The sequence below is a fragment of the Daldinia decipiens genome, assembly GCF_022478715.1.
Source record: "Daldinia decipiens strain CBS 113046 unplaced genomic scaffold F4813scaffold_52, whole genome shotgun sequence".
NCBI lineage: Eukaryota > Fungi > Ascomycota > Sordariomycetes > Xylariales > Hypoxylaceae > Daldinia > Daldinia decipiens.
Genome location: NW_026054595.1, coordinates 67,125 through 89,079, shown reverse-complemented (window position 1 = coordinate 89,079; position 21,955 = coordinate 67,125). Strand labels below are relative to the sequence as shown.

At 48.8% G+C, this 21,955-nt stretch overlaps 11 protein-coding genes across 11 annotated transcripts; 5 read left to right on the top strand and 6 right to left on the bottom strand.

The window, feature by feature from the left end:
* Positions 1–808: 808 nt before the first annotated feature.
* Positions 809–3,266, top strand: F4813DRAFT_383471 (spindle pole body interacting protein; the record flags this gene model as incomplete). Its single annotated transcript, XM_049245946.1, has 3 exons — positions 809–1,513; positions 1,567–2,796; positions 2,850–3,266. The coding sequence occupies 3 exons, from the start codon at positions 809–811 to the stop codon at positions 3,264–3,266; spliced, it is 2,352 nt and encodes a 783-aa protein (XP_049095131.1).
* Positions 3,267–3,566: 300 nt separating this feature from the next.
* F4813DRAFT_279433 (putative esterase) lies at positions 3,567–5,047 on the bottom strand. The gene is made up of 3 exons (XM_049240467.1): positions 4,939–5,047; positions 3,860–4,681; positions 3,567–3,737 (listed from the first exon to the last, which is right to left on the bottom strand). Exons 2-3 carry the CDS (start codon positions 4,637–4,639, stop codon positions 3,657–3,659), a joined length of 861 nt encoding a protein of 286 aa, XP_049095130.1. The 5' UTR covers positions 4,640–4,681; positions 4,939–5,047; the 3' UTR covers positions 3,567–3,656.
* Positions 5,047–6,058, bottom strand: F4813DRAFT_279501 (uncharacterized protein). The gene is made up of 3 exons (XM_049240468.1): positions 5,635–6,058; positions 5,417–5,565; positions 5,047–5,353 (listed from the first exon to the last, which is right to left on the bottom strand). The coding sequence occupies exons 1-3, from the start codon at positions 5,728–5,730 to the stop codon at positions 5,200–5,202; spliced, it is 399 nt and encodes a 132-aa protein (XP_049095129.1). The 5' UTR covers positions 5,731–6,058; the 3' UTR covers positions 5,047–5,199.
* A 1,158-nt stretch (positions 6,059–7,216) lies between these two features.
* On the bottom strand, positions 7,217–8,222 carry F4813DRAFT_279344 (RNA polymerase Rpb6). The gene is made up of 4 exons (XM_049240466.1): positions 7,987–8,222; positions 7,646–7,918; positions 7,469–7,588; positions 7,217–7,411 (listed from the first exon to the last, which is right to left on the bottom strand). The coding sequence occupies exons 1-4, from the start codon at positions 8,022–8,024 to the stop codon at positions 7,375–7,377; spliced, it is 468 nt and encodes a 155-aa protein (XP_049095128.1). The 5' UTR covers positions 8,025–8,222; the 3' UTR covers positions 7,217–7,374.
* F4813DRAFT_375653 (uncharacterized protein) lies at positions 8,187–10,528 on the top strand. Its single transcript, XM_049245034.1, has 2 exons — positions 8,187–8,572; positions 8,638–10,528. The coding sequence occupies exons 1-2, from the start codon at positions 8,494–8,496 to the stop codon at positions 10,143–10,145; spliced, it is 1,587 nt and encodes a 528-aa protein (XP_049095127.1). The 5' UTR covers positions 8,187–8,493; the 3' UTR covers positions 10,146–10,528.
* A 7-nt stretch (positions 10,529–10,535) lies between these two features.
* On the top strand, positions 10,536–12,108 carry F4813DRAFT_375652 (ICMT-domain-containing protein). Its single transcript, XM_049245033.1, has 2 exons — positions 10,536–10,714; positions 11,082–12,108. The coding sequence occupies exons 1-2, from the start codon at positions 10,695–10,697 to the stop codon at positions 11,830–11,832; spliced, it is 771 nt and encodes a 256-aa protein (XP_049095126.1). The 5' UTR covers positions 10,536–10,694; the 3' UTR covers positions 11,833–12,108.
* Positions 12,109–12,162: 54 nt separating this feature from the next.
* Positions 12,163–15,293, top strand: F4813DRAFT_375649 (DnaJ-domain-containing protein). The gene is made up of 3 exons (XM_049245032.1): positions 12,163–12,781; positions 12,838–14,437; positions 14,490–15,293. The coding sequence occupies exons 1-3, from the start codon at positions 12,440–12,442 to the stop codon at positions 14,654–14,656; spliced, it is 2,109 nt and encodes a 702-aa protein (XP_049095125.1). The 5' UTR covers positions 12,163–12,439; the 3' UTR covers positions 14,657–15,293.
* Positions 15,294–15,415: 122 nt separating this feature from the next.
* On the bottom strand, positions 15,416–17,872 carry F4813DRAFT_375648 (uncharacterized protein). Its single transcript, XM_049245031.1, has 2 exons — positions 16,867–17,872; positions 15,416–16,810 (listed from the first exon to the last, which is right to left on the bottom strand). The coding sequence occupies exons 1-2, from the start codon at positions 17,612–17,614 to the stop codon at positions 15,762–15,764; spliced, it is 1,797 nt and encodes a 598-aa protein (XP_049095124.1). The 5' UTR covers positions 17,615–17,872; the 3' UTR covers positions 15,416–15,761.
* A 346-nt stretch (positions 17,873–18,218) lies between these two features.
* F4813DRAFT_279214 (DUF1264-domain-containing protein) lies at positions 18,219–19,321 on the top strand. The gene is made up of 2 exons (XM_049240463.1): positions 18,219–18,649; positions 18,716–19,321. The coding sequence occupies exons 1-2, from the start codon at positions 18,457–18,459 to the stop codon at positions 19,195–19,197; spliced, it is 675 nt and encodes a 224-aa protein (XP_049095123.1). The 5' UTR covers positions 18,219–18,456; the 3' UTR covers positions 19,198–19,321.
* On the bottom strand, positions 19,322–20,716 carry F4813DRAFT_279227 (uncharacterized protein). Its single transcript, XM_049240464.1, has 3 exons — positions 20,593–20,716; positions 20,271–20,545; positions 19,322–20,220 (listed from the first exon to the last, which is right to left on the bottom strand). Exon 3 carries the CDS (start codon positions 20,175–20,177, stop codon positions 19,446–19,448), a length of 732 nt encoding a protein of 243 aa, XP_049095122.1. The 5' UTR covers positions 20,178–20,220; positions 20,271–20,545; positions 20,593–20,716; the 3' UTR covers positions 19,322–19,445.
* Positions 20,252–21,611, bottom strand: F4813DRAFT_400296 (uncharacterized protein; the record flags this gene model as incomplete). The annotated part of the gene is made up of 4 exons (XM_049248254.1): positions 21,022–21,611; positions 20,841–20,963; positions 20,593–20,787; positions 20,252–20,545 (listed from the first exon to the last, which is right to left on the bottom strand). Exons 1-4 carry the CDS (start codon positions 21,127–21,129, stop codon positions 20,252–20,254), a joined length of 720 nt encoding a protein of 239 aa, XP_049095121.1. The 5' UTR covers positions 21,130–21,611.
* Between the last annotated feature and the right edge of the window lie 344 nt (positions 21,612–21,955).

Below are 21,955 nucleotides of genomic sequence, written 5' to 3'. Positions count from 1 at the left end.
CCTCCCCCCAAAAGCTTCTAGGGTCCATCTGAGCGAACCATTGGTCATAATGATGACTACAGGGGTCCTACCAAATCCCAAATCCCAAAGGCCAAGGGTCTGGTTTGATACGAAACGTCTTTCGCTTTCGTCTCGTACCTTTTCTTCCCACATCTTCCCCCTGCTCAGGGTGAAATACTACCTTTTAAGTTCAAACAATTCCGAAGAGATGGCTATGTAGCAGATCATGTCTCGGCCGTTGCTTTCTCTGACTTCAATTTTCTGTTTCTCTTATTGCTGGCATTGTTCGACATCTGGTTTGATTTTTGATTTTGGTCGGTGCAGTCGGTGGTACGGCCAATCGAGATATCAAGATACCCATATACCCATATACCCACGACGACCCCTGAGTTGCGAATGGCACAGCGGCGCTGATCGAAAAATCCCCGCAACGGGTTAACGAATCGTTAACGAATCGCACTCACCCTCAATTTGACTTAAACACAGTCGCGAGACGAAGTTGTAAAGCTGTATATACTTTGGCGACGCATTGAGACTTAGACCTCTAGTACTATCCGTTAAAGAAACTAAGGCGACCCGGTCGTGACCGCGGCGATCAACGCTCGAGCAGTCCACCCGAGCGGCGGACTCGTCAAACGCGACGATCATACCAAATGAGAATAACCGACTGCTAATTATATCAACTCAAATGGCGTTCCCCCATCTTTCGCGAACAAATACGAGCCAATCTCTCTCCAATGGTGGTAGCGCGAATCATAACCATCGCACATCGCTTTCGTCCTTTCTGTCGTCGCGCTCGCCCTCGCAGATGTCTCATCACTCGCGACCTCCACGATCGCCCCAGCCCCCAATGGTAAACAACGACCGCACATCAGATCCTAGTTCGAAATCTAAGACTTCATCTCTTGGGAGCCAAACCGCCGAATCTTCACAACATTCTTCTCTCTCACCGCCAAGGCGGCCTAACCCTAATGGCCAGTCTCCCAAGAAACTACGTTCCCAGTATCCTCGCGAGTCCTCCGAGAACCATGTCGAGTATATCTTGGTTGCCTCCTTTGACATCGACCGAGGTCCTGTCATGGAGCACCAGTACCCTGTCGCGATAACCGGTGATGAAAACATGTTAGCAGAGCTTATGTTACCAGACCAAGTCCATTCGCGTACACAAGATTGGACTATCTTTTTCTTGCATAAGGACACGACCCAAGAGGATGACGACGAAGAAAAAAAAGACAAAGCAGAACGACGGAAGAGGAGGAAACTAAAAAGGGACAGGGCCGCTGGGATCATAACCGGAAATGACGATACGAATGACGAGCAAGACGAAGATGAGGAAGATGATGACTGGGACGACGATGAATCGACCGACTCGGAACCTGAAGGAGGAGAGGGACCCCCATTAATATACGTATTGAACTTGGTTTACACAAGACACGACAAAAGCGTGAAGAGAGGCGCTGTAGTCAAAGCGATGGCTATATGTACACGGCACCCCTTTCTACACATATATAAGGTTAGCTATAGTGCCCCTTTTGTCATCCCGTTCTACTTCTCTAACTATGATAGCCTCTCCTATTGCTTGCGCTTGAAGAGTATTATAAATCTCCTGTCCCGGAGACGCTGGCGTTGCTCTATGAAGCCGTCAATAATATGGACCTGTCCCTAATGCCAAAGCTCAACTTGCTTGAGAGATACCTCCTGCAGGCTAGCAGTAATCAAGATCTATTCGTCGAAAAGTTTGAACGAATGATACAGAGACGAATCGCTCAGGACAAAACCGAGGGGTTTGGTGAGCCATTCGACGCAAGTAGGAGTCCACCGAAGCTACAGGGTATATCTCGAGCTGGGACGAAAGCTCATCTCGAAGGCCAATCCGCGTACTCAGTTCCACGAGACACTCACGAATTCGAGAGCAAGGTCATGTATAAGGGCATTCCTATCCCTGTCAAGGTTCCAACAGCAATCATGCCGGAAACAGTTGGGGATTTTTCACTTATAAAACTCATCCAGACCTTTTCCGAGCCGCATGCAAAGTCGATACAACAATTTTCTATACATACTCACCTAACTACGAACGGCCCAGGAACCCATCCTATAATAGTACTTGCTAATGCACTTTTGACCCAGAAGAGAGTAATTTTTCTTGGACATAATATGCCGTCAGGGGAGGTTGCAGAGGCTGTCCTAGCGGCATGCGCCCTTGCGTCCGGCGGTCTTCTGCGGGGATTCACTAGACATGCATTCCCTTATACAGACCTCACCAAGGTTGACGATTTGCTGAAGGTTCCTGGCTTTATTGCTGGAGTTACGAACCCAACTTTTGAGCTGCACCCCGAATGGTGGGATCTTCTATGCGACCTCCAGACAGGGCGGATGAAGATTAGCGAGAAGATTGAACCTGCGCAAGTCACCGAGGGACTTGTATACTTTCAACAGCAGAACCCGTCATTTGCGAACATGCTCAGCGGCTCGTCTAATACAGCAACCACGGACTTTACTGGAGATGTAATATTCATGAATGACATACTCAAGAGCATAACAGCGAGACGCGGAGAACAAGTCATTCGAGCCAAGTGGAGAGACTGGGTCGTCAGATTTACCAGGATAGCCGCAGCCTTCGAAGAGACGGTTTATGGAGCTAGTGCTCTTTATATCGGAGGTGACGAGTTCGAAACTCTTACGGGCGGGCATGGGTACGTATGGGCGGACGAGGCTGCCAAGCAAAAGGAGCTTGCTGGTAACGTGTGTAGGATCGAGGGTTGGAGAAATACTCGAAGCTACTACAGTTATATCCAAGTGAGACAGCCTTTATTAAACTGTCGATTCTTCCCAACTAACACGAGTTTTAGGACCTCGCCAAATTATATACTATCCGGCCCCTGAAAGGGATAGACCTACATCATATGCACGACCGACTCCGGTCTCAACGTCTGACCCCAGCACAGAGTAAAGAAATCTATTTGACGTTTGCTCAGTACGTCCACTCGTATGACGAAATCAGCCTACTATTATCGGTAGCACCCGAGTCCCACGCGGGACTCTTCTATATAGCCCTCGGGCTATTCCATAAGGACCGGGATGTTAGGATCCAGACGTCGGAGCTCGTCGAACGTATCAGCGAACACGAAGCCGGCCACCACTGGTGGAAGGGGATGAGCCGGTTTGAGAAGCTCGCCTTTCATCGGATACGGCGGGAGGTGGACGCAGAAGTGAAGAGTAAGCTTGAGAAGGAGAACTTAAGCCCCGTTGAAAAGAGGAACAGCTAGAAGCAGAAGAGTGGTCCAGACCTAGCGATGCACTCGGAGCGAATTGTTGTCTGTTGTCTTTTTTTCTTGCCTGAAGATATCGGCGGCTTCAAATGTCAATATATACCAAGTAATCTGAACAAAGAATTATGTTTGAATTCTTCAAGCGAGGCGATATTGAAGGTATATATTATATATTCCCATTTTAACGAGTTCTCATTGGTCTCATGATAGGCAAATTGCATCTTTGTTCAGCTTAGATTCTTGTTATTGCCTTCTCCGTTACCTCTATTATACTATGGTCTCTGTTCCTTTTTCACCCCAACCCGGTGAGTCCAAAATTTAGAGAAACATACACAATCTACCATCAGACCCCAAGTATTGCAACCAGCCATTCAAATATATATACTCCTACGAGAACAGGTGCTTCGCAGCATGTTCGACGTGGTCCTCGGCGAACGTCGACATGAAGAAGTACGAGTGATCGTAGTCCTACACACAGGTAGTTAGCTTAAATTCTCATTCCCATTCTCAAACCCGCCCAAAATTTAAACAAATCATATAGGTAATCTATAATCAACAGTAGAAAAAAGAAAAAAAGAAAAAAACCTCACCGGCTGGTACCTCAACTCCAACCCCGTAACCCCCGCCTCCTTAACCGCCTTCTCAAAGTTCTCGGGCAACAGCTGCCCCTGCTTATAAAAGTTATCCCCGGTGCCCACATCCACCAAGGCCTTGATATCGCGGCCGGCCCAGGCCCTCACGAGCTCCGTAGCGTCGTGCATCTTCCAGGCCTCGCGGTCGGTGCCCAAGTACCCCGAGAAGGCCTTCTCGCCCCAGGGGCACAGGGAGGGGTTCGCGATGGGCGCGAACGCGCTGACGCTGCGGTACTTGCCGGGGTTCTTGAGGAACAGGGTCAGGGCGCCGTGGCCGCCCATGCTGTGGCCCGTGATGCTGACGCGCTCGGCGTCGAGGGCGGACGGGAACGCGGCGAAGAGCGCGACGGGTAGTTCCGAGGCGATGTACGACTCCATGCGGTAGTGCGCGCTCCAGGGCGCCGCCGTCGCGTCCACGTAGAACCCCGCGCCCGCGCCGAAGTCCCAGCTCTCGGTCTCGCCGGGCAGGTTTGCGCCGCGCGGCGAGGTGTCGGGCCATACTAGCGCGATGCCCTTGCGCGCCGCGTGCGCTTGGAAGAAGCCCTTCTCGGTGCAGTTTTGAGGCGTGCAGGTTAGGCCGGATAGGTAGATGAGCACGGGGACCTTGGACCCGGAGACTGCGGCGGGGGGTAGGAATAGGTTCACGTCCATAGGAGTGCCTGTGCTGGAGGACTGGTGTTGCAGCTTGAGCAGCTTGCCGCCGAAGTTGGCGATGGTGGCTTTGGTTTCGAAGGCCATTGTTGCGATTAGTCTGAATGCCACTGTGCGATACGATGACTTCTTCTTAGGTTAATGGGTTAGATGTGCAAGTCAAAGACAGCGAGGGAACTAAGAAGAATATCTTTGGTCTGTGAAGTCAATTAAGTCTAATGATGTGACGATGCTTCCAATATGTACAGCGTAGTGAATTATGAATTATGAATAATTACATGTATGATGCGATTGCTGCATCAACGGTAACGGTAATGTGCTTTTGGTGCCCCTCAAGCTCCTCCCCGGCAGTTTCGAATTGTCAAGACGAAGAGGGGAGAGCTAACCTTAGACCCCGCTGACGGGTTTATCTACCCCACATTCTAAGCCGCTTGAGCGACGTCATTGGCAGCTTCTAATTTCAAAAAGAACCCGAATGCCGACTAGACTCCGTGGCGGGCAGTTTGAACTCGTTAATAAGCGGGAAAGTCAATCGAACTTCGCATTAGTGTTGGAGACCAGACTTGGAAATATTAACAACAGACTATCTGTCTGCTTCATTAGCGCCATGTCGAGCTGCCAACATTTCCCAAAATATTTTCGTGCGCCTATGCCTTCGTGGTTTGGTTGAGCGCGCACTCGAAGGATGTGATCAGAGTATCCCACTTTATGGTCGACAAATCCCATTTGATGGGGTTGTAGAAGGAGACAGCACCGAATGTGCAACCCGTAGGCGACGTGCAGATCTGATCACAACGGCCTCTACATAGTGAGTTAGCTAAAGTGCGCGATGATAATGAGGGAGAGAGATATCCTGCAACTTACACCTTAGGCCAGCAGTAGAAAGCATCGCCATCGGGAGCGAACGTCTTGGCGTTGTTGATTAGGCCGTCGGGTAGCTCGTGGCAATCGTGCATCGAGTAGACCTCATAGTGACACGTGCCCGTAGCATTGGCACCATTGCAGATCAAGACCTGGAGGTTCGCGAGTTAGCAATCTAGGTACTCTACGCGGCATGGGAAGAAGCAAGGGATAGAACTTACGCCTCCGATTTCTCTCTTGGCCAGTTGCGGCGCTGGAAGGGCAGAGATGCAAGTTGCAGCTGCGATGAGACTGGTAATGATAGATGAGAACTGCATCGTCGCGGGTGGATAGAGTAATCTTGCGACGATGTGTTTTGGCGAAGAAACTTTGGAGCGCAAGACGAATTTGTGTGAGGTAAGAAAGGGTATTCGTGTTTAGGTCGAGTGTTGTTAGGAGCGATGGATATGTGAATTTAATTTTAGACCTGGTGAACAAAGGAAGTACCAGGTGGAGTTTTCTGTTTCCCTAGCTACTGCCGGTCTGTACGTTTGTGAAGTCGCTTCTGTTATTCACCAGGATTAAATCTCGAGTCCTAGGTAGATCTCGTATCTAATGTATCTAGGTACCTAACCTAGGGATACCTTATTTGGGTATGTGTGTAATAATTATATATTGTGAGTTGCGATAAGTTGTAAATTGTTAGCCTCATTTCCGTTTGCCAACGACAAACACCATGTCTCGATTACTTATATGCTAGTTATACATATCATGTTATCTACCTAAATAGCTAACCTAGCGAATTGGCTATGATGCGCCCTATTGATACTCGCGAGTATAAACTTGATAACTTGATAACTTTAGATGATGCGATAGAACGTAATGTACCAAGCAACATACCTACGCTCACGCGTGGTGGCGGTACAGTCTTGAGAGAATTAAAGGCAAGACTTCGTATTCAGTGGTCATGTTATCAGTCCTAAAGGAGCAATTTCAGGACCCTTATGTGTGATGCGAGTGACGAACCTGCCGAACCTAAGGGAAGATGCGGCTATTGCTGCATGAGCTGACATGCAGTTTTCAACCTTTTATGTAAACGGTTAGCCGACGTCATAGGTCCGCTCCGCCGGTAAGATGTTATTACTTGTACTGATTGTTCTGTCCGTTTAGCGGGACGAAGCGGATGTGACCCTCGGCAGCCTTACATTAAATACGGAATAGTCACACCGCATTGGATATTTCATGCGGAATTCAATTCAATACGAAGGTTTACCGCTATTTTAAGCGCGCCTCTAGTATTCTGTATAGGGATGAGCTGGCAAGCCTTCGGAATGGTCCAAATGAACTCGCGTATACATATTTTTAATACAAGCGCGATTACCTGCTAGGTATGAATAGGCTCGGGTAGATTGTAGTTGCATTTATAAGTTTTATCAACGGGGACATAGATTGCATCAATTCTTTTTTTTTTTTTCGTTGGTTATTAGTTAGAATAACTAGAATAATGACACTAACAATCAATCCGCAGCTGACGGCAGTCACCGGTGAATTCGGTGAGGGAACTCAGGCCGTATCTGGCAACATTTTTCTTGTCAGCGCACGTGGTCGTAGGACGTCCGCTCACCGCTTACATCCTCTAATTGAGGCTGAGAGGTACCTAACCTAGGTAGTTTGCGGAAAAGCTGATAACGGAGCCTACAGCCGTCATGCGAGATGATTAGCTACCACGTAACCAACCGAGCAGATATTAGTTCCTCGACGCCATGTGCTCAGAAGTCTTATGCCTAGAAGAAATTTTGATATATTCCGAAAAGCAACCACTAACTCCGTGTTCGTGCAAACTTCTCTAAGTCATCTGATGATTCCTTCCTGCGTAGTCCTATCGGTCAACCCTATCCATTGGAGGATCGTTCGAAGGGATGCTAGAGTCGGTTCAATATGCAAATTGCAAAAGACCGAGGGAGCTGATGCCCGGATCCAATTTACTGGAGCAGCTCTTCGCAGGACCAATCCTCGTAACTATGTAATAATTAGCACCAACCAATTACACTTGTGGGATGAAATATTGAGACGTACTAGCCATCGGGAAGATAACGGCGGACGATCAGAGGAATCTTCTTTTCGCGCAGCTCCTTGATAGCAATCTGAAGCGGATCTGACTCTCCTTCTAGATCTACGAGGACAGGAGCATTCATACTATACAATACCCGGTCAGCTTCTGCTGGTTCGTGACCTTTGTCCATGTTGCTTTACCTGATCTGTAATGCTCTGGTACCTAAAACACGGGCTCTCTCGTATTTTGTTAGGTATGGAGTGGTGGAGCGCTCCTCGTTAGGGATCTTTTTGTCTTTGTTCAACTTTGTCGTAGACTTTGTTCGGTTTGCAGCAGCAGATGGATCGCCCGAGACGATGACGTTCTCTTCTTCATCTACGCCTCTTCGGGTGAATTCATCCTCCTCGTTGTCGGGAACTTCGGGGTCGAGCTCATCGTCTATGGGCTCTTCATCCTCGAACATAGGCTCGTCCCTGCAACGCGTTAGGGCACTGGACACTCTGTATGTGCTAATACAGCTGGTGCTAATAGCATAACTTACGCTCCACCGACATCCCCATCATCACCAAAATCAGACATTTTGATTAATGAAAATCACTCAATAGACTCTAAAGAAGAGCTTTATATGCCTAAGGATTAGTGTAGCTGTGATGTTGGCTGACAAACCGCAGACGAGGACGCGATTTGGTAGATGCGATGCGAAAAAATTAGAAAAGCTGATAGGTAAAAGAATCGAGGCCAAGGATTGTTATGACTGCACGTCTACCGTCTACCTAGCTAGAATTAACTAGAACTAGCGCTTTGACCATTTTGTTCAGCTGCTTTCAGGCGACTTACCTAATGCAAGTTCGTACCTAATACTTAGGTTAAGTAAACGTTTCCCCATAAAAACTTTTCTTATCGATTGGATTATCATCATTCTCGATAAGCTGTCCGGCACAATATTTTCCTCAATTGACTTTCAAGGGTCCTGATTCAAGCACATGCAATTAACCTACAACTTAACAATTTGCTTCTACAAACATGGTCAATCGCAACTTGTTCTACTATGAAGAGGACTGCAATTGAGGAAGCCGAGGACCCTAATGGGACCAAAGCTAAGAGAAGTAGGATTGCCGATCCTGATGGTAGGTTACCAGTATTATTAACTCTTTAACTAATTCAATAACTAACTGCTGTCATTCTCTACTAGAATTCGACTTTGAACTAGACGTTGACGATGTTGGTTCCGACGACGATGAATCACACTATGCCGGCACATCATCTACTATTCCTGCCAACGATACCCCATTGACTCCTCTTTCCCCTGCTCGCAAGTTTCCTTCAGACCTCAAGACGATCAAATGTACATTCCCCGATTGCGACAAGACGTTCAACCGCCCAGCCCGTCTTGCTGCCCACATGCGATCTCACAACAAGGAGCGACCGTATAAATGTTCATTCCCTGGTTGCGACAAAGACTATATTGAGGAGAAACACTTAAGACAGCATATCAAGGGTTCCCACACTGACGAGCGCGAACATCGTTGCGTCCAACCTGGTTGCGGCAAGAGTTTTATGACCGCTACTCGTTTGAGACGACACCAAGCTGTTCATGAGGGCCAAGAGAGATTCCGATGCCGAGACTTCCCGCCATGTAACCAGTCGTTCCGCAAGCATCAGACTTTACAACGTCATATCCGCGCCGAGCATCTTCGTGTTGCTCCCTACCCTTGCGACTATAAAGATGGCACATCGGGAGATGCTTGTGGCGCAGGGTTCGATAACGCTGGAGCTCTAAGACGCCACCAAGAGCGAGAACATGGTGAGATTCGCTTCTGGTGTGAGGAATGCAGTACCCACCAGGAGAATATCGATGGCGATCAACCGGAGAGAGTAGGATTCACTACAATGGCCCTATTGCAGGCTCACATGAAACAAGATCATGTCAGCTGTATGTTCTGTGGGGTCCAATGTAATGGCAGGTCAGATCTTGAGCAGCATATCGACTCGGAGCACTCAAATCCTAAGAGCATCGAGGAACGAAAAAATATTGCTTGCACGTGGCCGGGCTGTACCAAGACATTCACCAAGAAATCAAACCTTAATGTTCACGTACGAAGCTTCCATGAGGGTCTGCGGTTCGTCTGCGGAAAGGTTGATCTCAGTGGGGCAGATGGTTTGGAGTGCTGGTTACAATCCGATGGTTGCGGGGAGAGCTTTGTTACCAAAGCCAATCTAGAGAACCATGTTCGCTATATACATCTAAAGTATGAACGACCAGAACAGCCTCAGGGAGTATCCAAGCCCAAGCGACGCGATCCGTCTGATATCCTCGAAGAGCTCACGGGTATGGGGAAGTCTAGACGGACACTGCCATGTACAATTTCTGGCTGTGCCGCCAAATTCATACACAATGGCGAACTTGAGGCACACCTACGAAATGAGCATATTATCGAGCACGCACTACAACAACTAGCAGAGCCGGGGGCAGACCCAATGCTGCCTATGGTATTTGACAATATGATGCAAGGGGCAGGGAATTTGGAAGAGGCGGGTGGTAGGAACGGCGAATTCTGGATTGGGGCTGATACTGGTCTGGAGGGTTCAATGGCACCAAGGTTTGACGAGGAATGGTTTCACGACGAGGCCGAGATGAGACAACTCATCCAGCCTAGTGATTTGGATGGCTTGATCGACCCGGCATTGAATGATTCGTAGTAAGGATCACGGGATACGGAGAAAAGTTATGATACCCTTTGCTTTATGAACGAGGAATGAGCCAGATTTGGCGCTCTGTTTTACGAACAAGGTACGAATAAAACAAATTAGTGACATGATATTGTCCTGGAGTGATGGGCATTATTTTGCTGAGTTTTATTGACGTTTATATTTCTTTTTTTTCTTTTCATTGATGCTCTACTAGGTTGAATCTTTACCGAAGGTCTAGAATTTCAAAAGCTCAACGTAGATGTAGACTTAGTACCTACATGTACCTACATATGTAGATACTTGCTTAGGTAAGTGTCTTTGTACATAATCTGTTGTCTTAGGCGGACCCATAAAAATAATGTCTTCGATACCTTATCAACGGTGCCGTATCCTATCAACTTGATTATCTACATAACTCTAAGCCGTTGTTATGCTCCATACAACAACGTACACACATATCATGGACTGGTTCTCACAACGAACCCGTCTTTGTCCTTGATATCAAGCGAAGAGACTCCGAGATAATAAAAAAGGAGAAAGTGGCATTTCCGGAGCACAATGGAATCACCGCCGGATAGGTAAGTTTGCTTTCTGTTCTAGCAACTGTCGAATCTCTATTTCAAAGCAATCATCGCCGTGATACTACCTGGGCCGGTTTCTTACCCGACGTTCCCCGTCGCTTTAGCTGCTCCTAGTAGATCATCTTAGTCCCTGGTGTGTTATCATGTCACTTACTACTCCGCCGCCGACTGCGTCAGATACGCCTACGCCTACACCCACGCCGACGCCTGTTACACCCGTGCTCGGTGGGCTTGCCCCTCTGCACGGCCACGACGAGGACGACGTGTCGTGGGCGACGGGCTTCAACACGCGCCAGCGCTCCATTGCAAAACTCGCCTCGATTAACACGCGCGCAAATGCTGACAATCTGCTTCCGCTCCTTAGTCCCGTTGCGCAGAGCGTCCAGACGTCGCCCGAGCGGGCTTACTTCCCCGCGGGGCCCAAGTCCCTCGAGGGCATTGCGATTCGGTCTTTTTGCCTCGGCATAGCGCTCGCCTTGTCCGCAGTCGCTATGATTTCGATCCTGGTCTTTACGTCCTCGCCGCTGTGGCGCGTGCCTTTCTTCATCGGCGCGCTGGCGACGTTCCATTTCCTCGAGTTTTGGACTACTGCCAGGTACAATACTCCGGTCGCGAATATCGGCTCGTTCTTGTTAACGGCGAATTGGCCGGCTTATGCTATTGCGCATACGGCGGCGTCGCTTGAATGTCTCTTCACTAAGCTACTGTTCCCGAATCGAAATTGGGCGCCGCTCTATAGTGGGCATATCATCTTGCTGTTAGGGTTCATATTGGTGTTTGTGGGGCAGTTCGTCCGCAGCGCGGCGATGGGCCAGGCTGGACAGTCGTTCAACCATACTATTCAGCAGCGCAAGAAGGACTCTCATACCCTTGTTACCTCGGGTATTTACTCATTTTTCCGCCATCCGGCGTACTTTGGGTTTTTCTACTGGAGCATAGGGACGCAGATGGTCCTGGGAAACCCTATCTGCTTTATAGGCTACACGGTTGTCCTATGGAAGTTCTTTTCTAGCAGAGTAAAGCACGAAGAGGCACTGCTCGTTCGGTTTTTTGGGGAGGAGTATATAAATTATAAGAGCAGAGTTGGAACCATGATACCATTCGTCGGAACCTGAGCGGTCTGCCTAGGTTCATAAGTATAATTCATGAATACACAAAGGCTCTTTTCTAGGACAACTCCAAGACAGGGTTTGTGGAATAATTTGTAGACAAAGAAAACCAAGAACACCCACTTGAAGTACACAGAATGAGATGTGACAACATTATTGCGAGTAAATGCTTTATCTCGATGGTTAATGCAGTTGAGCGATTCTGATATTAAAACCTGGTAGTTTTAGTCAGGTACAAAAGTCGGGTACCTGATGAATAGAACCCGGTTTATGATATGGAAGCCGGACATGCAGACACGCCACATTTATTGATATCCTATCCTATCGATAAGGACTCGGAGACCCACCGGTACGTAGCCACTCGAAATTTAGAAGGCCACGATTCAAGACGGGTTACCTTAGGTTAGGTACCTAACCTATGCAATTCCTTTGGACAGCTTGCCTTGACTGGCGATTCTAAATTTAACCAATCTGATTCAACTCCAGCACAACAACTTCTCTCTCTCTTTTCGACAATTTCCAATTTCTCGACAACAACAATTCCAGACGAAACATATTTTGAGGTCCTTAACGAATTTACTTCAAAGTCCCTGTTATAGGGCTCGTCTGCACCATGGGCTCAGAGTATTCTTACGACGAACAGGGACAATTCTACCCTTTCTTCGTATTCACTCTGACTTCTATCGTCACACTACCTCTCACATATAGCCTCCTCGCCCCGAGCAAAGACCCTGCCGCACTTGCACCGCGGACAAAGACCTCATACCAACCAGAACATGCCGACCTTATTCAAGCGCAGCGCGCAGCCCAGAAGCGAAAGCAGCGCAAGGTCAAGCGCGGTATTGCTGCTCTGATAGGATGGACCCTCATGGCCGGAATGTTATACCTAATCATTACTACCCAACGAACGACGGCTAAGATATGGAATCCCTATGATATTCTGGGAGTCTCTGAAGTATGTATTTGTAATTTGCGCATTTCCAGTATTTGTATTAATAAAATTTATTCTAGTCAGCGTCCGAAAAACAGATCAGATCTCACTACAGAAAGCTCGGTCTCAAATTTCACCCGGACAAGGCCAAGCCGGACCCAGCTAAGAACGAGACTGCCGAGACATTGAGCGATAGATGGGTTGATCTTACGAAGGCATACCAAGCACTTACGGACGAGGAGGTTCGCAACAATTACATCCAATATGGACACCCCGACGGTAAGCAAAGCTACAGCATTGGAATTGCCCTCCCCCAGTTCATCATATCCGAAGGGAATGGTAAATACGTCGTGCTAGTGTACGCTTTGCTTCTCGGAGTTATGCTACCTTACTACGTCGGATCCTGGTGGTACGGTACCCAACGTATAACTAAAGAGGGAGTCCAAGTCGAGAGCGCCAACAACCTATTCCGCGAGTACTCCGAGACTACGGACGAGGGGGACCTTGTGACTGCTCTTAGCTGTGGTAAGGAATTCCAGGATGCGCTCAAGGGAGACAAAGCCGAATCCGGTCTCGCCAAAATCGAATCGAGGATACTGGCAGAAGGGGAAATCACCCCCTTTGCAGGCGGGCTATCAGTCAAGGACAAAGAGAAGCTAGAGGATCTCGACAGCGGCGTGAGGAGAAAGGTTCTGGCACTTTTATGGGCTTACCTTGGCCGTGTAGAGCTCGACGACCCAGCTTTGAACAGTGCAAAGTACATGGTTGCGCCGATTGCGCAGAGCCTCTGCGGTTCCTTCAGAGTGATCTCACTCGCATACGGCAACATCGTTCCTATCCTCTCCTCGTTCTATGTTAGCCAACGACTCATCCAAGCCGTGCCTCCGAAGGCCTCTCCTCTGTTCCAGCTTCCCCATTTTACACCAGCTGTAGTGAAAGCCGTTGAGGGCGACTCAAAAACACATGTTACTGTTCAGGAATTTATGGATCGACCCGACTCGCAGCGCAGAAGTGCTGTAGTCGGAGCAGGACTTCTAAACGAAGAGCAGTACAAGACAGCGGTCGGTGTCGCGCAGCAGCTTCCCTACCTTAGAATCGCAAAGGCATTCTTCAAGGTTGCTGGCGAGCGGTTTATTATCCCCTCATCTTTGGTCACTCTTGTTGTGAAGGGCCGATTTATTCCTCCTGGGAGCACAAACGTTCCGGAGATCGACGAGCTTGATCTAGAGGATGTCGATGCTGCTGAGGATGATCTCGACGCACTTATGGGACGCAAAAAGGCAGTGAAAGACGCAAATGGAAAGATAATCTCAAAGGAAGATAGCAAACCCGTATCACCACCCATTGCATTTGCTCCTCACTATTCCCGTGATCATTCACCAAAATGGAACATCTTTCTCTCGGATAGCAAACAGGGAAAGATGGCCGTACAGCCTTTCCCATTCACTACATTCGACATGCCTATATTCACAGATGACGGAAAGCCGACATATCACATGCAGACCTTGAAGGCCCAGTTCGCCGCTCCTCCTCAAGCTGGTACTTACACATTTGTCATGCACGTTGTGTGCGACAGTTACATTGGGTTTGACACGAAGATGGAGGTTACCCTTACCGTTGAGGATGCCAGCAAGGCGGCTGCAATGGCCGGAGAAGATGAAATTAGTGAGCCAGAAGAAGGTAAGTTTTCTACTTGAACATATATTTATATCCTATTCTAACGTAAATCCAGATTCTCTTGCTGGTCAGATGAGCGCACTTAAGGGCGGTAGCGTTGCAGGCACCACAAAGCCGAAGAGGCGGAAAGACGACGACGACGACTCGGATGAGGAGAGCGGTACCGAAGAGGAAGAAGATAGCACCAGCGAAACAAACACTGATACCGAACCCGAATCGTAGGATATCGAGTTCCCGATGACAGACGACGAAGATAGTAGTAGTAGTAGTGAGGAGGAATAAGATAGAACCAGCGAAGCAAGCGCTGACACCGAGATTTCAGTATAATCGGTCGTGCATTGAAAACCTTAATCAGGAGTACTATTTCCCCCTTGCCCCCCTCCTCCCCCCCCTAATCAGACCGTAGTGTCTGATACTGATGGTTGCATCTCGATTGAGATGGTAGCGCACGTGTATAGTTAGTTAGTTCTTTGCGCGGGAAAAAGCGCGCACGCCGCAACGGCATAGGATCGGCGTCGTGGCGTTGTGGGGAGACAGGCGCCTGTGATAGGGGCGTATATACTAGAGCAAGCAAGCAAGCTCGCGCGCAACGCAGATGAAAGTTTAAGACCAGATATCATGTTCGCATGCTTGTTTTTTTGAGTTGTGAGTGGATTAGTGTTGCATGATTTGTGCTGTGTTCGTGAGAATGGGAATTGGGGGGATTGTGACTTGGATGGTTAAAGGGGGGAAGGGGGGGAATAATTGTATACATGTATCAATCAGACTTGCGACGTACCTACGTCTAAGTTGCTTTTCTAGCTTGTGTTTTCATAATGTATAGTCTACTGAATAAACATTACACATACGCCATGTTGAAGCTGAAAATAGACCGGGCGCTTTCTCGAGACTACCTCCTAACCTCGGTGCTTATTTTTCTTGCCCCCTATAATAAATAGGTAGTAATGCTGTTGCTAGGGCAGTCATCGTACTTTACTTTACTTTGCTTTGTAATATATTCAATTCCCATCTCCGAGGCCTTTATACGAGGCACACACGAACTAATTAATATAGGTACAGATAACACACCAGCGAGCGACCCAGTACCTACCTAGGTTAAGACAATATGAGGGTCTCCCGTGTCCCGAACACGAACACTAGGTAGGTACCTAACCTCCTATCCTATCCTATCTCGTGACCAGTTCACGAGAAGGACAATATTAATATACAACGGAGCATCATCTCCTTTCCTCACTTCGTACCACTATTACTACCCGCGAAGTAGCTCGTCAAACCCCGTATTTCACGACCATTAAACCTACTCACCCGTCCATCCATCCATCCACCACTAACATACTCTAACACCACAAACTTCAACCCCCTTCCCCTCCACATACGCCCTACGACCAAAATACGCCTCCACAGCCGCCGTCACAAACGCCGCGTCCGCAGCGCTCCACACGTCGAGGCCCATGCGCGCGACATCCTCACTGCTTACGCGCACGCCCCGGCCCTCCGCGGCGTCATCGTCGTCTATTAGCGCGGCAGTACCGTCGTCGTCGTCGTCGTTATCGCCCCTGGAACCGTCTTCCCCGTCGTCCTCGTCGCTCTCGACGATGTCCGCAAGCGTGCCGAGGACCTGCATCGTAAGCCGGTGGAAATACGCGATAAGCGCGAGTTCTGTGCGCGCCTCGTCGGGATCGGCAGGTGGCAGTGAGGCGACGGACGCGGAGAGAAGGGGGGCCTCCATTCGGACTGCGGAAGAGGAAGATGGTGAACCGGCCATGTCGGCGAGGAGCTCGGCGTCGCGGGCTGATTCCTCGGCTCTTTCTGTGAGGGCTTGCTCGCCGGCCGAGGCCCACCACATGAAGCCATTATAGGCAAGGGCGGTCCAGCTGAGGGGTTCGACAACCTCCTTCTCCTCTGCATCATCAAAAAACGGGTTGTTAGTCGCAGTAGGGTCTCGAGGCGTGGTGGGTGACGCGCCGGAGCTAGATTGTGAGGATAGCCGGGCCAGTCCGGCCTCGAGGGAGCGGAAGCGCCGCAGGTCCCGCTGTGAGGCGCGGATTGGAATACCGCCCGACCCCTCGATCTTAGGCCAGATGCGCCGCGCTGCTTTGGCGGAGTGCGGAGCTGGTAGGGTGACGAGGACGTCCCAGAGCGTATCTTTCATGGCGAGGATACTATCCGTCGTGCAGGCTATCCAACCAGTTCCCGCCTCATGATCGCTTTCCGGGGACTCGTCGCTGTTGCGTCTGGGCTTAGAGTCCTCAACGAGGAAGGGGATATCGTGGACGCCGATGGTGAAGAGGGGTCGTAAGCGGTGGGGGGGCGAGCTAGGGGATAAGAGGTCGAATATTGGCTGTGGGATATTGGATAGAATAGATATGTCGTAAACTAGGATCATTGTTAGCAGACTAGTATAGCTAATGCTAATACATGATGAGACTGACCGAAGTTACAAGCTTCTTGTACGGGTGCGTGACATGATATTAAAATGCGCTTGCGCAACAACGCAGCACGGTATATTGGAAATATTAGGGGCCCAAATGTGTTCAGCAGCTTTGTCAAACTCCAGGCAGGATGGTAGGCGGATAGTCTATGGCCAGGCGGTAGTAAAGCTGCTCCATCAGAGGCCGAACGATTCCTAGCGTGGCCTTGAAATTGCTTCGGCGGTTGTTGAAAGACAATAGATGGCGACTCGACAGTTTCGACCGGCGCAACTGATTCTTCCTTGGCCTGGTGCTTCTGCCAGTACTCTTCCAATATACCGATGTCCTTGGCACTGGTAGCAAATGTCGATGCCATTGTCTTCAAGCCCTCAGCATGTCTCCAAGCTCTTCCCAACCGGCCGTAACTCAGCGGCACCAGCACACCCACCGCCAACATCCTAGCATTCCGCACCTCGCTATCCTCAACAGGCGCATTGACGAAGGCGCTCAACCCCGCATACCCATCGTGCACGAAGTAGATCAAGTCCTCCGAAACGGTATGTAGTCCCGAAGGCAGGGACTTATATTCGACAACGCCCTCGAGCTCTACCCCAGGCCCAGAAGCCTTCCACGAGATGGTATACCCGGCCTTGACGTCGAAGTCGATCAGAAACAGGGCGGATATGGGAGGTAATTCGGGAATCGCAGCGTTCTGGGCCGAGGGAAGGCGGACCTGCAGCTCGGGCTGGCCGCGGCGGGATGCCGCCATGATTTGCTTGGGTTTGAGCCCCTCGAGTTGGTATATATCAAAATTCGCAAAGATTGGAATTTGGGATTCTTAATTTGGGATTTTTTAATTCGGGATACGCAATTGGGCTTGGTGTTGGTGTGAAACTCTACTGTTGCGTGGTTGCGTGGTTGCGTGGTTGATTGGTGAGTTACTAGGTTTGATTAATTGTTAGGCTGCGGTTTCGTCAATGGGGCAATGGGGCGTTAATAGGATGACGCTATGGCCAGACCCCTGTGGGGGAAGGAAGCGTGCGAAAGGGTACATGGTATGCACTGTACGAAGTACACTCTAGTTACTATGTACCTATGTAGTAATAAGGTTGTTGCGATAGAGGGTTACACGTGATTTCTTGAGATCCATCTACCTCTTTTCTGATATACTATTAAGTTTTATAGATGCGACAGCACCTCTAACTTAGATTTGAAGTTGTCGACTGTAGCCATTTATAAAGCAGTTAACCTAGCATGTTATTCTGTTTGCCGGTTTCTAATGAGTCCCGCTGATTCGGCGGGGGACGACGCACTCATGACATCAGCATTATTGTTTTCTATCAAGCTGAGATTGAATACAACTTTACAAGTATTGGTAGGTGTAGAATAATATATGGCAATGAATAGGTAATCTCTACGTATATTATCATTGAGCCTGTGGTATTTATACTCTTATCGTACTAGCATCTAAAGGGCATCACTTATACAAGCTCACTTATACGAGCTAGTCAGTATATGTTCGAACAAGACATAATTCTAAACCCTCAAGATATGTCAACCCCATTATAAGTCTACAGCCTACCCTTCTTCTTGATAGCACCATACAAGGCCATGGCAACAAATCCACACGTCCCCGGCGGCCCAGTCCCAACCGAGGATACAATCCTCGAGACCGGCGCGTCCATGATCCAAGACTTCCAACCCACAAAGCAACTCTGCGCTCACCTAAACGCCTTCCACACATACGCCGACGACCCAGGCCGCTACGTAGAAGCGAATCACTATTGCGCTCACCTAACCGAAGGTAGATAGATTGCGAATGCCCCTATATTCACCCCGTCTCATCTCATCTCATCCTAACACACCCCAGACGTCCGGCAATGCATCCTCTACGATAGCCCCGGGCCCAACGCCCGGCTTATAGGCATCGAGTACATGGTCACGCCCAAGCTGTACGAGACTCTACCCGCCGAGGAGCGGAAGCTATGGCACTCGCACGTCTACGAGGTGAAATCCGGCATGCTAATCATGCCGGGGCCGACGACCATGCCCGGCGCGCAGCAGGTCTGGGAGGCTGCCGAGACGCACGAGATGAAGCACGTCGTGGGTTTGTACGGCAAGGTCTACCACTTATGGCAGACGGACCGGGGCGATGCTCTCCCGCTTGGCGAGCCCAAGCTGATGACTAGCTTCACAGCCGACGGCCAGTTCGATTTTGAGAAGGCGGTAGGCGACCGCGACAGGAGGTTCGGCTCCGACTGGAAGCGAAAGAAGGAGCTGAGGAAGGACGTCGAAGTGCCCAAGATTCATCCGGATGCCGATTCGGCTTGGAAGAGGCGTAATTCGATGTAGATCCTGGAGCTGGAAAGGGGGAAAAAACAACAAGTAAAACGTAAGATCACACCAACCATGAATTCTCAATTATCAGTCACATCGATGATATTTTATGGGAGCGTCTAGCAGAGAAGCTAATCTCAAGGTTTATTTCGCAATTACGCGATGTGTGTAGGTGTTCTAATTAATACTACGTACTCGTTCTCAGCATTACCGCCCCCCCAGTGGTGTAATCGGATCCAAAGGGTATAATTAGCTTACACTAGTTATGACAACAAGTAGTATGCAACCCATGCTGAGGCCAGCAGTGGGTATAGATATTCCGTTGACGTGCCGTAATGCCGGATTGCTGATGCCGGAAAGTTGTCAAGACTTCTTCCGTAAACTCCGACGGCGTGGGCTAATGCTTTTGTGTTTTGCAACAGGGTTGTCATATTGATATTATGTATATTATCGTCTCGCTCGTGATAGTTTGCGTCGTATGGAACCCCGGCGTCGCCTCCGAACATACCTACCTCCTTCCATGTCTTTAATCCGTTGGCGCCGCTGAAAAGACCGGCAAAAGGGATCTGGGCATCAAAAAATGTAGCGTAGTCGCTACGGTTACTGATCTCGGTCCTTGTGAAATTGACGCCCTGAGCCTCAAAGCCTTGTGTTAGAGTTGTCTCGGCTTCTCCGGAGCCATGTGGTCCAGGTGTCCCGAAAGAGGAGCCATGCCCGTCATATACCTTGAGGGCGCCATTGGGTGAGCCGAGCATGTTGGCATCGAGGTAAAGACGTATTTTCTGAAGCTCCTCCCTGTGGGCAGTATACATCCAGTGTTTGGAGCCTAGCAAGCATGGTTCTGAGGCTGTCCAAAAGGCGAACTTGACTGTTGAGTTCGTTTTGAACTTTGAGAGCTGCGTGGCTATCTCTAGAAGACTGGCTACACCACTGGCATTGTCGTTGATGCCTGCGCTTGAACTGACTGAATCGGTATGCGTACCAACCAACAACATCTTGTCCCTGTTTCCATATTCCTAGGTTGCAAACACGTTGTAGCTTTTCGAAGTTAGTGTGAAAACATAATACACTAGTCGAGCGGTACAAACCTAGAGACCTCCTTGTACTGCATATAAATGTCGAAAATGTTGACGGACAGGGGAAGTCTATGTGCCAGAATGCGCTCAGCATCCCTGTAAGCTATTTTCGCCGATGGGATATGACGATCGTTAAGCCCGCCTAAGCTTGGAGTGAGCTGCGTGAACTCATACATTAAGAGGCCTATGGCTCCAGCTTCACCCGCGGCTATCGACTTGTCAGAGAGGGAACATCCGCCCGAACCAACCATTACAACCGAATCTAAAGCCTCTTGTGGGTAGTCAGTCTAATGATATTAGCAATCGTCGTCAAATAAGCTACTGAGCTACTTACAGCTTTACACCCTACGCCATTAACGGCTACGAGAGGGCGTTCAGTAAAAGCGCATTCGGGAGACCATCCCATCGGCTCAACATCGAAAGCTTCACCGTTCGCCCACAAGGTAGCTTTGCTGTTGATCTGTATCAAATCATGGAAGGGCTGAACCTCCACGTAGTAACCCCGAGACTTCAAGTGATCTTGAATATACTGGACGCCAGATTAGTGCCCATATATATATGTGTGTAGCCAACATTGTGCACCTGTATAGTTTGGTTATGGCCAGCGGAGCCAGTTATCCTGCTCCCATGGTGTACGTCTGCGATCTCTTGCAATGCCTGTAAATGTTCGTGGAGGGCAGTCGAGTTTATAAGGACAGGAAGTGTCTGCACTCCTTTGTCAGTTCCGCGGTCTGTCTTAACGGAATAGTATCTGGTATCATACTTCCGAGACCAAGACTCCGTCGCATTTATCTATAGCAGCCCCGGCGATAGGTAGGGAAGCTATTAAAGCCGATGCTACGTAACTTTGTAGGAAGCCAGCCAGTTTCATCGTGAAGGTGTTATAGAATAAAGTATCAATGCAGCTAGCTATAGACTGTGTTTGATAATAAACTCTTAAGATGATGATAGTACGCCGAATTCGAATTGATGAAACCTGTGTGTCTATAGCTCACATTTCTAAAAGTGCATAATGTCGAAGAATAAAAGGTTGATTTGGGTGCTTTGGGAGGTTAATCAGTCACCTGCTAGGTTAAGTTCTATTACGATGTCCATTGCCATTTCCCCTATTTCTTCCCCCTACATCTTTTATGAGAGAAGGAGAAGGTTTCCTCGGAAGTACACGCTAAGGAGCCAGGGGAAGGTACATGCGTCGTCTTTTGAATAATGCGGAAGTGCGGCTTTACGGGTACTAGAAACTCATTACAGCAAGGCAAGAAACATCATCTGAAGCTATGGATAACATACCTTTCAACACCACTCCTTTATACATAGGCGACACTCTAGGGCAGGTCGGTTATTTTTAATATATGATTATGTATAATTCTTCTCTTTATACTAATATACATTAGATTCATTTCGGCATAGTGCTTACAAGTTGAGTTACATACCACATAGGCCTAGGTTTACCCCTATTACTACGTCCCCAAGATGAAACTTAGAGACTTCGGTAACTTCTTGTTCATTGGGTTAAGCATCTAACGGAAAACCGCTCGTTAGAACTAATTGTTAAATGTTTACTTGGTTGGAGACAACGTCTATTTGCTGCGGTATGACTTCTTTATTCGTCATAGTTCTCCCGCAGGAACACAATTACCCAAGCTACTGGAGACTACGTCGCTGTCTTGAACCGGCTTCAATTTTGATTGCTTCATTTA